General features: G+C 42.4%; 1 protein-coding gene across 1 annotated transcript in view; it reads right to left on the reverse strand.

Moving 5' to 3' along the window:
* The window catches only part of DOK7 (docking protein 7), a 50048-nt gene that overhangs the window by 25199 nt on the left and 12746 nt on the right, over positions 1 to 12103 (reverse strand). Inside the window, exons 6-7 of the mRNA XM_054391637.1 lie at positions 7276 to 7383; positions 4008 to 4882 (exon numbers count right to left, since the gene is read on the reverse strand). Of these exons, the coding sequence (XP_054247612.1) occupies positions 4008 to 4882; positions 7276 to 7383 (983 nt within the window). The remainder of the gene's footprint in view (positions 1 to 4007; positions 4883 to 7275; positions 7384 to 12103) is intronic.

A 12103-nucleotide genomic window follows, 5' to 3' on the forward strand; every position in this document is an offset into this window, starting at 1 on the left:
GACTGTTACTGTGGCAGCAGGAACTACACAAGTATCTCACAGAGGACTTGAGTAGACCAGCTCTTAATGTGGGAACATTTTCTCCAAGGAGGTTTTGATATTTTTAAATGATCAAGTAAAGTAGGTGGCTGAGTATCAATACAGGAGTGATGATAGCAGCCACACACAAAAGGACACATTTTCTCCTCTGTCATGGCAAGTTAACTACCAGAGCAGTAATCAAGACTATATTTCCACATACATAAGAGCTCCCACTGTCATAAATATGAGTTTAGGGTGAGACAGAGATACATAAAAGTCATTCCTACTAATAGGCACATTTTGAGCTGTCAGCAGTGATTTGAGTCCAACACTTAGTGTGAAGAGACAACTATAATCATTCCATATAGGGCTGGACTCCATGATCTCTGGAGGTCCCTTCCAACTTCTAACATTCTATGATTCTGTGATATTAAATCAACTTAGAAGAAGATGAAGGTCAAGGGACAAAAAGCAAAACAAATCTAAACCCAGTACTTGTCAGAATGGACAAAAAGCAAATCAAAACTAAAACCAGTACTTGTCAGATGGAAAAGGACAAAAACAGTTGGAAAATAATTTTATTTTTTTTCAGATTTCTATGAAAATTTACAAACAATGGTGGTGTAAAAAAAGAAAAATGAAAAAAGACAGCCTATAAAAAAAGTTGACATCATTTCTCAAACTATAGCATCAAACGAAATTACAGAGCAACAAGTGTACAGTGAAATTCTATTCAAATTAGTATTAGCTAATTAGTTGAAAATGCAATAAGTCTAATAATAAATCTCTACAGCTTGCTCAGAAATCCCATAATAATCCAACATTCTAAGCTTAAAACACACAAAGAATTCATCTCTGCAATCATCTATGGCACTGAAATCACCTAGGCAAAAATTACATGGCAAAGGCACAGCTTGTGTGAGGTTTGTGAAGAAGGACATCTTGAGCACACTCCAGTAACACACAACAGAAAGCAAAGCTCCCTGCTGGCTGCTTATTCATCCCCACTCTCTCACATGAAATGCAGTGTAGAAAGAACAGAAGCAATATGCAGTGACTTTCTTCATCCCCAGAGTGAAACACAAAGGTTTCCCTGCCCTGTTTTCTGTTTGAACCTTGGCATGTTCTCCCTTGTGGTGGTTCTTAGCCAAGTCAAACCCAATCACAAACACCACCATGTCTTCCACAGGTGCATGTCTTCATCCTACAGCCTGGCTGCACTCTTCACATGCTGAACTTGACACACAGACAACATGCTCAGCTCTAACCTCAGTTTGGCAAAGCTTACACACAGAGCACAAACCAAACCAATGCTCAGATCCTTGACTATTGCTGCAGAATTTCCTCTACTCAGGTCACTCACTCTAAAAAGCAGGCATTTAAAAAACAACACCACAATTGAATTAAGAGCTTAACTTGAAATTGCAAAGGAACTCCAAACACTGGCATGACCAAAGTCTTTCGAACATGAATTTGAATAAACATGAAAACCTGGTGTCTTCATTAATTTACAAATCAGCTCCTGGCCCTGACTATATCTTCACAAAACCACAGAATTCTAGGTTGAAAGGGTCCCCAAGGATCATCTGGTCCAACCTTTGTCCATATTGTGTTCAGAGCACGAGGCATAATTCTCGTTTTTCAGCTGGAGCAGATGGATTTGTGCTTTTGATGTATTCATCATGAGAAAAGCCAAAGTTGGTGTCCACTAAACACAGCTAAAACAGCTTGACAGTTCAGGGCACTGTAATCAAAAGCTTATTTTTCCTTTCAAAAGTAAAAACCAAGCCCACAAATCATTCTATTAGCGAGACCTCTTTCCCCACTCCTTACAAATGGGCAGTAGGAAAAGGTAAGCAGATGTGCATATCTCATCCTAAAACAAGAGTTAGTAAGAGGGTTGCACCAGTCTTTCTCTCACTAAATTTGTTTAAATATTGACAGTTTCTAAAATTATTGCCAAGTGATATTTAGTAGGGCAGCTAGAAACACCATGAAACCTGACAGCACTTTGCAAAAAAAATGATGTGGGTGTGGATGGTGTTGGGGTCACCAGGTAGTTAAAGAAGTGACATAATTTACCCTTTAATGGCTTTGAAGACATACAAGGAAATACTCATTTTCAACTCCCTGTCTGCCACAGAAATCCAGAGTAACCTTTGATAAATTCAAATCTAAACTGGCAATTCAGATCACCCAGAAACGTTTAGACCATGTGAGCTAACTGTACCTTAACTACTTTGCTCACTAGCTACAACCAAGCCAGAGCAGAGCCCTTCTAGGAATCAGTCTCATGCATGCTTCCCAGCTTCTATCTAACCGCAGGCAGTGGCCACAGGAAGCCAGCAGCAGATTCTCTGCCCTGCACTGCAGGAAACTCAGAGGTGTGAGGCTGAATCTCAGGCTCTTGCATCTTGCCAAGCTTCCAGCACTTTAATAGAGGACTAGTGAGGGCCTTTGGGGTGGATGGCTGGCAAGGATGCTCCTGGAAGAACATTGATCATTGTGAGTGTAGACACAACCTGTCACACCAGTGTCTTCCTGCAGGCACAGGACAAACCCCCAGGGAGGCTACATAAGCACCTCAGGCAGACACCATATTCTACTTTTCAGACTTGTGAAAGCAGTCAGTGGTGCAAATGAATGAAACACCCCATGAGAAGAAAACAATCCCTCAAATTCATCACCTTTCAGTTTTTCTTTCATAACTTCCTGCACGCTCCAGCCCTTTTCACAGCAGTGATTGCTGTAATCTCACATGCTCAATTAAAACGTACAAGCTCCAACGGCAGTAGCCAATTCCTCACACAAAAGTCTCCCCTGCTGAATCCCTACTTCACACATTCCCTAATTTGAACACTCCCTCTAACCTTCTCAGTCTTTCAAGCAACTTTACCTTATTCCAGTTTAGCAAGCACATTGACAAAGATTCTTTTCCAGAATGGATGAAAAGAGTATTTCTTCATGCAATGTACAGAGAACACAACACACAGTGCCCTCAAAAGCCAGGAATTTAGCAGGCTCAAAAAGAATTCATGAGAGTATCAAAGTCCTAGTAACAGACACTAGCAAGTTGTTCAGAAAGGCATACAAATCTCCATCCTTTAAATGACTGGTCATTAAAAAATAATTTTGTCCTGCAAATACACTGTCCTGATAGTAGCCCGCTGATGGGTTTTTGTATAATTCCTCTACAATATCTGTCTCTGGCTAGTTAGAATACTGGCTGAGTTGAGCTGCTATAGTTTGTCAGTCTGACTAGACTATCTTCTGTTTCCCCAATGAGAAGCTTTGCTAATCTGGCTTCTTTTGCAAGACATGCTCAAACTACAATGATAAGCAAAAGAAAAAATACCAATAAAAGAAAAGAAGAAAAATACCAATAAAAGAAAAGAAGAAAAATACCAATAAAAGAAAAGAAGAAAAATACCAATAAAAGAAAAGAAGAAAAATACCAATAAAAGAAAAGAAGAAAAATACCAATAAAAGAAAAAAAGCAAAATACCAATAAAAGAAAAAAAGCAAAATACCAATAAAAGAAAAAAAGCAAAATACCAATAAAAGAAAAAAAGCAAATATCAATAAAAGAAAAATATTCACAGTGGTCATCTTAAGAGCAGCACATAACTATCTGACCTCTCTTCTTTCTTCTTTTGAAATACCAGCTACAAGGCAGATCAGTATCCTTCATGCTAGATAATTACTATATGACAAATTCAGCCTCCTCAGAGCCTATAAAGCTTCTACCTCTGTCACTGTAAGCCACTCACATACACCCAAAGCCAAAACTGGCCTGTTTAAAAGTCATGATTGATGGCCTCAGTGTTCTAAGCCTCTCAGCTTGAGCATAACCAACACAAAAGTTATCACCTGTTCAAACTCTAAGGGAAACAATAGTGCTTATGACCTGCAACTTAAGTCATTTTAAATGAGTCATGCTATATTAAAAAAGGCTTGTTAGCATCTGCTCAGCGTTGGGTATTTACCTTTAGTCCACCACAGACTGGACAAGCTGAAAAAAGAGCTCTTGTCATCCCAAGGTGGGGGTTACATGTGTCATAGGGGTCAGCTGAGGCCCCACTAGGTGGTGACAACTCACTACTTTTGGAGTCTGACACCTGTCCTTGTGCTTTTGTGTCTGACCACCTCGAGACAAAATCCACATAGGTCTCATCACTGGAGTCCTTGCTGCCTTCCGCAAGTAAGGATGAAGGCCTCCCTCTGTCCTGTCTGTGCTCAGATACCCTCCATGCTTCCAAGTGTGGCAGTAGCAGTTTTGGGTCACTAGCACCTTGAGGTGGCAGGGCCTGGTCCTTGGGTAGCGTGGAATCTGCACTCTTCGGATGCAGGTCTTTAGAAGCTGCCTGTAACAAACTCCTGGGTGTATCATAAACGTGTCTGAGAGAGCTGGGCACCTGGTACTCTGCCCCCACACCTCGCTGGGGCTCGCTGTGCAGACAAGTACATAAACTCTGATCCGAAGGGAAGTTCAACGGCAAGCTCAGCAATGACCCAAACTCATCACCGTGGCAAATGTCCAAGCTCCCAGCATAGGAAGAGAAGCTTCCAGAGTAAGAAGAGTGACTACCAGTAGCAATCCCGCTGTCTGAAGAACTCTGACGGCCTATTTCCTGGAGCTGTCTGGAGCGCAGGGGCTTGGGAGGTGGTTTAGTGGTGCCACGTGCCCCTTCTGGAAGGGTCTTTTCCTCCCCAAGATGAATGCCCTTTGCAGCTGCCAGTCCGTGACTCTCTTGAGAAGTGCTGGCAGAAGACTGCTCAGGCCAAATTGTCAGTCTGCTTCCAACACTAACATCCGAGTGGCTGGTATCTGAAGATGAGCTTGAAAGACTTCGATCGTCTCCTGGAAAAAAAGAGAACACATCAACCTCTGCTTAAAACACAAGCCACAGGATGAAGCATGGCAAGTATGGACAGAGAAGACCCTGAGATTCCATCTGCTTCTTGTAAGGGGAACTTCTGTCAGAAAGGCAGAATTCCTGCAATAATTCTTACCCCCATGGGCAAAATAAAATGCAAATGGTTACCTTGCCACAACCCTGTCACTTTGTGGAGCACAATGATTTCAGGGTTAAATTTTTAGAGTGTATGCACCAATTCTCCCCTTTTCAACCAGATTTGACTTCCGTAAAGTTAATTTGGTTTATTTTAGACACTCTTATTTCACAGGGAATAGTCGCCAAGTCCCATGCTCAGAATAGCTGAGAATGCCCTGAAGATAACCTTGTTACTGTCACCCAAAGTCATCTAAGACAGTTCCATGTTTACATTTCATCTGAATCAACCAAACTAGCATCTAATTTTCACTTTTCCCACCCCCTCTATTTAAATCTTATATGAATTATATCAAAGTGAATGTTAGAGAGACCTCAAAAGTAAAATCAAACTTAAGACTGTCCTCTTCCCTCTTCTGAGCTCTCCTACACTGCACTTCTCCATAATATCCATACCAAAATCACAGAATCAATAAGGTTGGAAAAGACCTTAAGGATCATCAAAGTCCAACCTGACACTCAAGACCTCATGAGTACTAAACCATGTCACCAAGTGCCATGTCCAATCCCCTCTTGAACACCTCCAGGGATGGTGACTCCACCACCTCCCTGGGCAGCACATTCCAATGGCCAACCACTCTCTCTGTGAAGAACTTTCTCCTCACCTCGAGCCTAAACTTCCCCTGGCACAGCTTGAGACTGTGTCCTCTTGTTCTGGTGCTGGTTGCCTGGGAGAAAAGACCAAACCCCTCCTGGCTACAACCTCCCTTCAGGTAGCTGTAAACAGCAATAAGGTCACCCCTGAGCCTCCTCTTCTCCAGGCTAAACAGTCCCAGCTCCCTCAGCCTCTCCTCATAGGGCTTGTGCTGGAGGCCTCTCCCCAGCCTCGTTGCCCTTCTCTGGACACGTTCAAGTGTCTCAATATCCTTAAATTGAGGGGCCCAGAACTGGACACAGTACTCAAGGTGTGGCCTAACCAGTGCTGTGTACAGGTGCACAATGACCTCCCTGCTCCTGCTGGCCACACTATTCCTGATGCAGGCCAGGATGCCATTGGCTCTCTTGGCCACCTGGGCACACTGCTGGCTCATGTTCAGCTGCTGTCAACCAGTACCCCCAGGTCCCTTTCTGCCTGGCTGCTCTCCAGCCACTCTGACCCCAGCCTGTAGCTCTGCATGGGGTTGTTGTAGCCGAAGTGCAGCACCTGGCACTTGGACTTGTTGAATGCCATCCTGTTGGACTCTGCCCATCTGTCCAGCCTGTCAAGGTCCCTCTGCAGAGCCCTTCTACCCTCTAACCGATCAACACCTGCTCCCAACTTGGTGTCATCTGCAAATTTACTGATGACTGACTCCATCCCCTCACCCAGATCATCAATAAAGATATTGAACAGGATGGGGCCCAGAACTGATCCCTGAGGGACACTACTAGTGGCTGGCCTCCAGCTGGATGTGGCACCATTCACCACCATATCCCCCTGTAACAAAAAACAATTCAGCCACAACCCATATTACTCAGCAGTATCAAGACCAAAGTATCTATGGACACATATGGAAACACATAATTAAGCTTCTGGGGATCTCCACAGGGCCACTTCTAGGCTTATAGGTGCTAGTGTCAAGAGCAAAGCAGATGTTTTGGGGCTCTAACATCTGATATCAAACAATTCAAATGGCAGCTGAGGGCACAGGCCCTTTTATAAATCCAGTGCTAGACACCAATTCTACTTTGATACCTAAACAGCTCCAGAAGGGACATGCACAGACAGCACTACAAAGAGCAATAACAGCACTCAGCACCAAAGCACAAAACTCCCAGGTTTTACCCCAAAAAGCTGCTGTAAGCCTGAAATATACAAGTCAGTCCATCTCACAGGCTGAAGTCAAGCACTTAAGCAGATAACAAACTCGATACAGACAGCTCCTTTGAAGTTGCACATGCACAAACTCAGGAGGATTCTGAAGGATTTTCCTCTCTTAATTGTGTTTGATCCAAAACTCACCCTGCTTAGCTGAAAAGCCCCAGTCACTATCAATGGACTTTGGGCAATGCTTTTAAAGAACCACCCCACAAGCAGTAACAGCCAAAACCTGACTGTTCCACTACTATTTTTCTTTTAAGCTCAACATCTCATAGTTCTCTCCATATGATCATTTCTAAAGCCTGAGAAGGAGGAAAGGGAGGAGGGAGAGGGAGGAAAGGAAAGCCCTTTATTTTTATTTAATTTGGAGATATTTCTTACCTCCACTGCCCTGGCGACTTGTATGGGACAGCAAGCTCAAGCGTTTTTCTAACTGCAAAGCTTCATGAGTCAATCTTTCTTCAGAATAGGCTGGATTTGTACTTGGATCTTTCAAAAGAAACAGAAAACACATAAATAAATGTGAAGAAATATGGCAAATGTATAAAAAGAAGGAAAGAAAAGGCATATTCTTATGTTAGATGAGAACATTAGATACTCTTAGGTTCCTATGTGTGATCATCTACTACAGGACGGGAAAATGCTGGTCAAAATGTGTGGGACACTGCCTTCAAGCACACCCTGCAGAAATGCAACACTTCTAAGTGTCAAAGCCTTTCAGAGTTTGTATCCCACCTCTGTAAGAGTCACCTCCAGGGACAGAGCCTTGAAGAGCACAGGACCAAAGACAATAGCTACAGATACTTAGCATTCAGCAAGTCCAGAGGAGCTAAAAACCACTATGTGACCTGGAAAACGTGTCCTGGCTTCACTGAACTCGTCGGGATTGTTAGCATCAAGAAAACTAAAGTCTTCATCCTGCAAATTTACACAAGCAAATCACAGTGATTGAACTGATATCCTCCAGTCCAGATCAGCTGTTTGCAAAGACATGGTTTTCAGGTTTGACCTTCAGAACGTCATTAAGTTCAGAAGTCAGGGCTTGAAGAAACAACTTGGTGGCTCCCTGAGTCCGTGTTTAATACAAGTTAGAATGGTAAAAAGCACAACTAAAACGTACTGTTGGGGATTTCCCTCACACATTTTGGTGAGTTTGCCATTCCAGATTAAATTACTTCAGTGAAGAAAGCTCATTCTATTCCAACACAAAGAGAAAGCCCAGAAGCTACACAGAATGTGGAAGAACTTTCACCAAACAGGCCAGTTTCCTCTAAATCATTTTGTTTCCATCCAGGCACCATAACAGAGCCTGATGCTGGAAGCAATCACAGCCATTATCCCTAGAGAAATCTGACAGGTTTCTGCAAACAGCACTGTTTCATGTTCAGCAGTTGCAAAGGCTATGGTCTGCTGACTTGTTCATCATCAGAAGTTTCAGTAGCTCTTATTAATTACATAAGGAAAGTAACTAATAGCAGACAAAACAGATTAGCCTCTTCACAACCCCTGCTCTTGTATATCTGACCAAATGGGTAGCAGCTGCACACCACAGAAACATTTAATCATTGAAGTATTTAATAAGAAGAAAGAAAGGATGAAAAGGGCTGCACATTCCTGTGATTCAGTTAGCTGACATGAAGAAAAGTTTCATTTTCACTCCAAGTCTTCCAGTTCTAAAAGACTTGGGTTTGATGTTGTCAACACAGCAGTCAAAACAAGCTCACAGTGTGGGGAAGGAGCATTACCAGGTGAGCTGAAGCTCCATGGGAGCTACCCAAGACACAAGCAGCCACATTTCTCCTCGCTAACTGTTCACTTTCTGATCTGTCCTGGGTCCAAGTGCATCACAGGAACAGAAGTCACAATGCTGAACCTTCCCATATAGAGGGGATTCCATCTTCAGCAGTCTGCAGTCTGGGTAAGACTAGCATAACAAGACAAACACACACACATATCCACATGTCCTTCCATATCAGCATATGTTGGAAATCAGAGCTGTTCTAACAGGGACAAGGCATAAATGCCTATGGCAAACAGGGTCTGTGACCTGTGTCTCCCAGCTCAAACAGTGCCTGATGTTAGTGTCTGACACCTTCCAAAGCTAACTTGAACAGAAAAGGGGACTGTTTGATATGGATTATTTCACTAGGTCTACCTTCCCATTTGGCCTGCAATACAACTCATATCAAGTACTGACTAGTTCAAACCTGTGTAACTGCTTGCTTAAACAACCCCCCCAAGTGCTTCCACGTGGTCCTTTGCAAAGCCAAATGCAAGATTTGGCCACCAGCACCTAGCGTGCAACCCAGACAGGTCTGTGCAAGGATCAGGTCAGTGGCATAGAGTGTTACAGCCTGCTGCTTCAATCTATTTTTGCATGTCCTCTGCTCCAGTTACTCTGCTGTGTGTAGATAAATACCCTTGTGTCCAACAAAGATGTTCTATGAGCACTCTGAGTATAAATATGGCATAATAGGTCAACAGATTGATCTGGAGCCTTGAGCAACATGGGCAGGAGGGGTTTGGAACTAGATGATCTTTAAGGTGCCTTCAAAACCCAAACCATTCTAGGATTCTATGAAATTGGTCAAGCCAAAGTGCCACAGATACTAACCCTTGCCAGAGCTACAGAGCACAGCAGGTTTCACTCAACAGTATGAAGTCTCTGGACAGTCTCTGTCTGACCAACAGGACTGAAATATTTTTGGTTAAACTTCCCCTAAAGGACTGCCTCAGTATAAAAAAGTGTGTATAAAACTGGGCTCAAATGATGTGGTGTGACCTCTCTTCACCAGTTTTGTGGAAGATTGATTAGAAGAACCTCGTCTTAGCAAGCACTAGGAAATATCTAGAGAAACAGCTTCATAACCTGCCAGACATACAGAGACTTTAAATCTTAGGCAGCTGTTAACAATAATAGTCCATCAGTCTTACTGAAATCTTTATTTTGTATTTAAACTTCTCTGCTAATAAGCCAGAACCTCTATGGAAGACAGATCCAGTACTATTCCCCAGAAGGAGCAGATTCCTGTACCAGTGGTTTTGGTTACAGACTAGCAAGCACTCACAATGAGGTTCTGCTCCAAGACCAAATTAAGGACTGAAGTCACTAGCAGCCACCTTTTAAAGACCAGTCCTTACTGAAGAACATAACTTATAACCTCCTGACACAGAAGTGTAGAAATATGGCCAAAAAAAAAAAAAAAAACAACATAAAAACAACCAACCAACCAAAAAATATAAAACCATTTTTTTAACAGTAAACTTGGCTTTGTTAGCATCATCTCATGCATGCACAACACAAAGCCTCTAAATAACTGTGTAGTAATTTGCTATACTGCTAACTCAGGAGGAGAGAAGCAGCAATACCGAGACAGCTGTCCAAGGAAGTTCAGACAGCTTCTGCCCACACAACATCCTACAGAAACTCCAGCACCTCTAATTGCAATTAATATCTTCATTTCCCAAATTAACAAATGCATCCTAGAACATAATTTACTCCCATGGAATGAAGGCAGTTAAGTTCACTCAAGTCCTTACATTAAGAAAGAGTTTTCTCATTTTCCAATCAAAAATGGATCCCTTGCTATGAATAAAAATCTTTCACGTGAGGCAATCAATGAAATCATCTCAAGCACTGCCTTGGGGCAAAGGGGAAGGATGACATCTAAATTGGCTGGACTAAGAATGCCTCTGATGGAGATTTTATTTTCATAGTACGTTGGTGGGTATTCAGTAAAGCCACATCAGCTGCTCAGGGTGGGAGATTTTGAATACTTTAGCAGCATGTGAATGAAGTGTCACAGTAATTCAAAGCTCCAAGGTTGGTCAGTGAGCACCTGTCAGGAAAAAAAATGTGTCGTATCAAGTTAAGTAAGCAGCTACCTAAGATATGCTTGATTATAGGCATCTTTAAAATGAAGCACTGGTTAATTACTTCATTAAACAAAGTTAGTTAAGTCAGGCTGAACATCTCTCCTTTCTTTCTTCCTTTGTAACTGTAGGCACACCTGCAAATCAGGCCTGGACCCTCACCTTCATGCTAACACCTCCACACCTTGTAAGATGTCTGGAGGAACGAAAAGATGTCTTAAAACTTTGAGGAGGATCCATTTGGTACAGATACTGCAGAAGGCAGCCACAGAGCTGTCTTGCAATGGCCAAAGGCGTATCAAGCTTCAACAAAAAGAAAGAGCATCAGACAGATCCTCGGTAAGCAACACTGCACACTCTCCAATCAGTCACAAAGCAGCCTGAAAGAGCTTCCAAAAATCAGGGAGCGTCCAGACTATCAGTATCACACCTGGGGTTTTCTCAGTCTGCAGGACTAGACTGTCCCATGGCTGTAATTTAGAGGGTACTGATCTGCCCACTGATCAATGACAGCACTGAAAGGCTCTTGGGCCTTTGCTCTGTTCATCTTTGGCGTTCAAGATGAACCTTGCCAATGAAAAGAAGGAATTCAACATGCAGCTGGCAAACAAGCAGCTCTCAAATAGTGTGCATGCAAATTCAGTATGGATTACAAAGCATGCAATCAGCTTTGGCAATACGTAGACTTCTGTCATGACAACAACATAGAATTTTCTTCTCTGTTTTCTAAATATCTCCTCTATTGAAAAAAAAAAGAAAAAAAAGGAAAAAAATGGAGGGACTATGCAAGTAGCTAACTACAACAATTATCCTCCAACCAATAGCTGGGGAAAACAAGTCAAAGATATCCTGTCACATTTCAGTCTGTTATTTGAAAGGCTAAGCTGCCTAAAACCATCTACAGATACCTACACTACCTTTGCATCCCACTCAATGCCATCTGTCTTAAATTTGAGACCTGATCATGAAGCCTTTAATAAATCCAAGCCTCCAATCAGCTGAGTCAGTCATCAACAGGAGTATTTTGGCACAATTGTGCAGAATTAAAGAAGAACCCAAAAGAAGTACCACACAGTAGTAAACTGTGAGACATCTAATGCTCTTTTCCTTTTCCACTTCATTTTGCATGTACACATAAGAAAATTATTTTTATCATGTTTTTATTCATTTGGTACCCATTTCCAAAAAGTCACAGAATAATTCAGGTTGGATCTCAGGAGTTCTCAGGTCTACCCTGTGGTTTACAGCAGGTCAGCTATGAGAGATTAGACCAGATCTGGATACTTTGCAATGGTCAGTCAAGTTTGGGTTCCAATGCACAGCAGTTTCTTGACAT

The sequence above is a fragment of the Indicator indicator genome, chromosome 23 (assembly GCF_027791375.1).
Source record: "Indicator indicator isolate 239-I01 chromosome 23, UM_Iind_1.1, whole genome shotgun sequence".
In the NCBI taxonomy this organism is placed as follows: Eukaryota; Metazoa; Chordata; class Aves; order Piciformes; family Indicatoridae; genus Indicator; species Indicator indicator.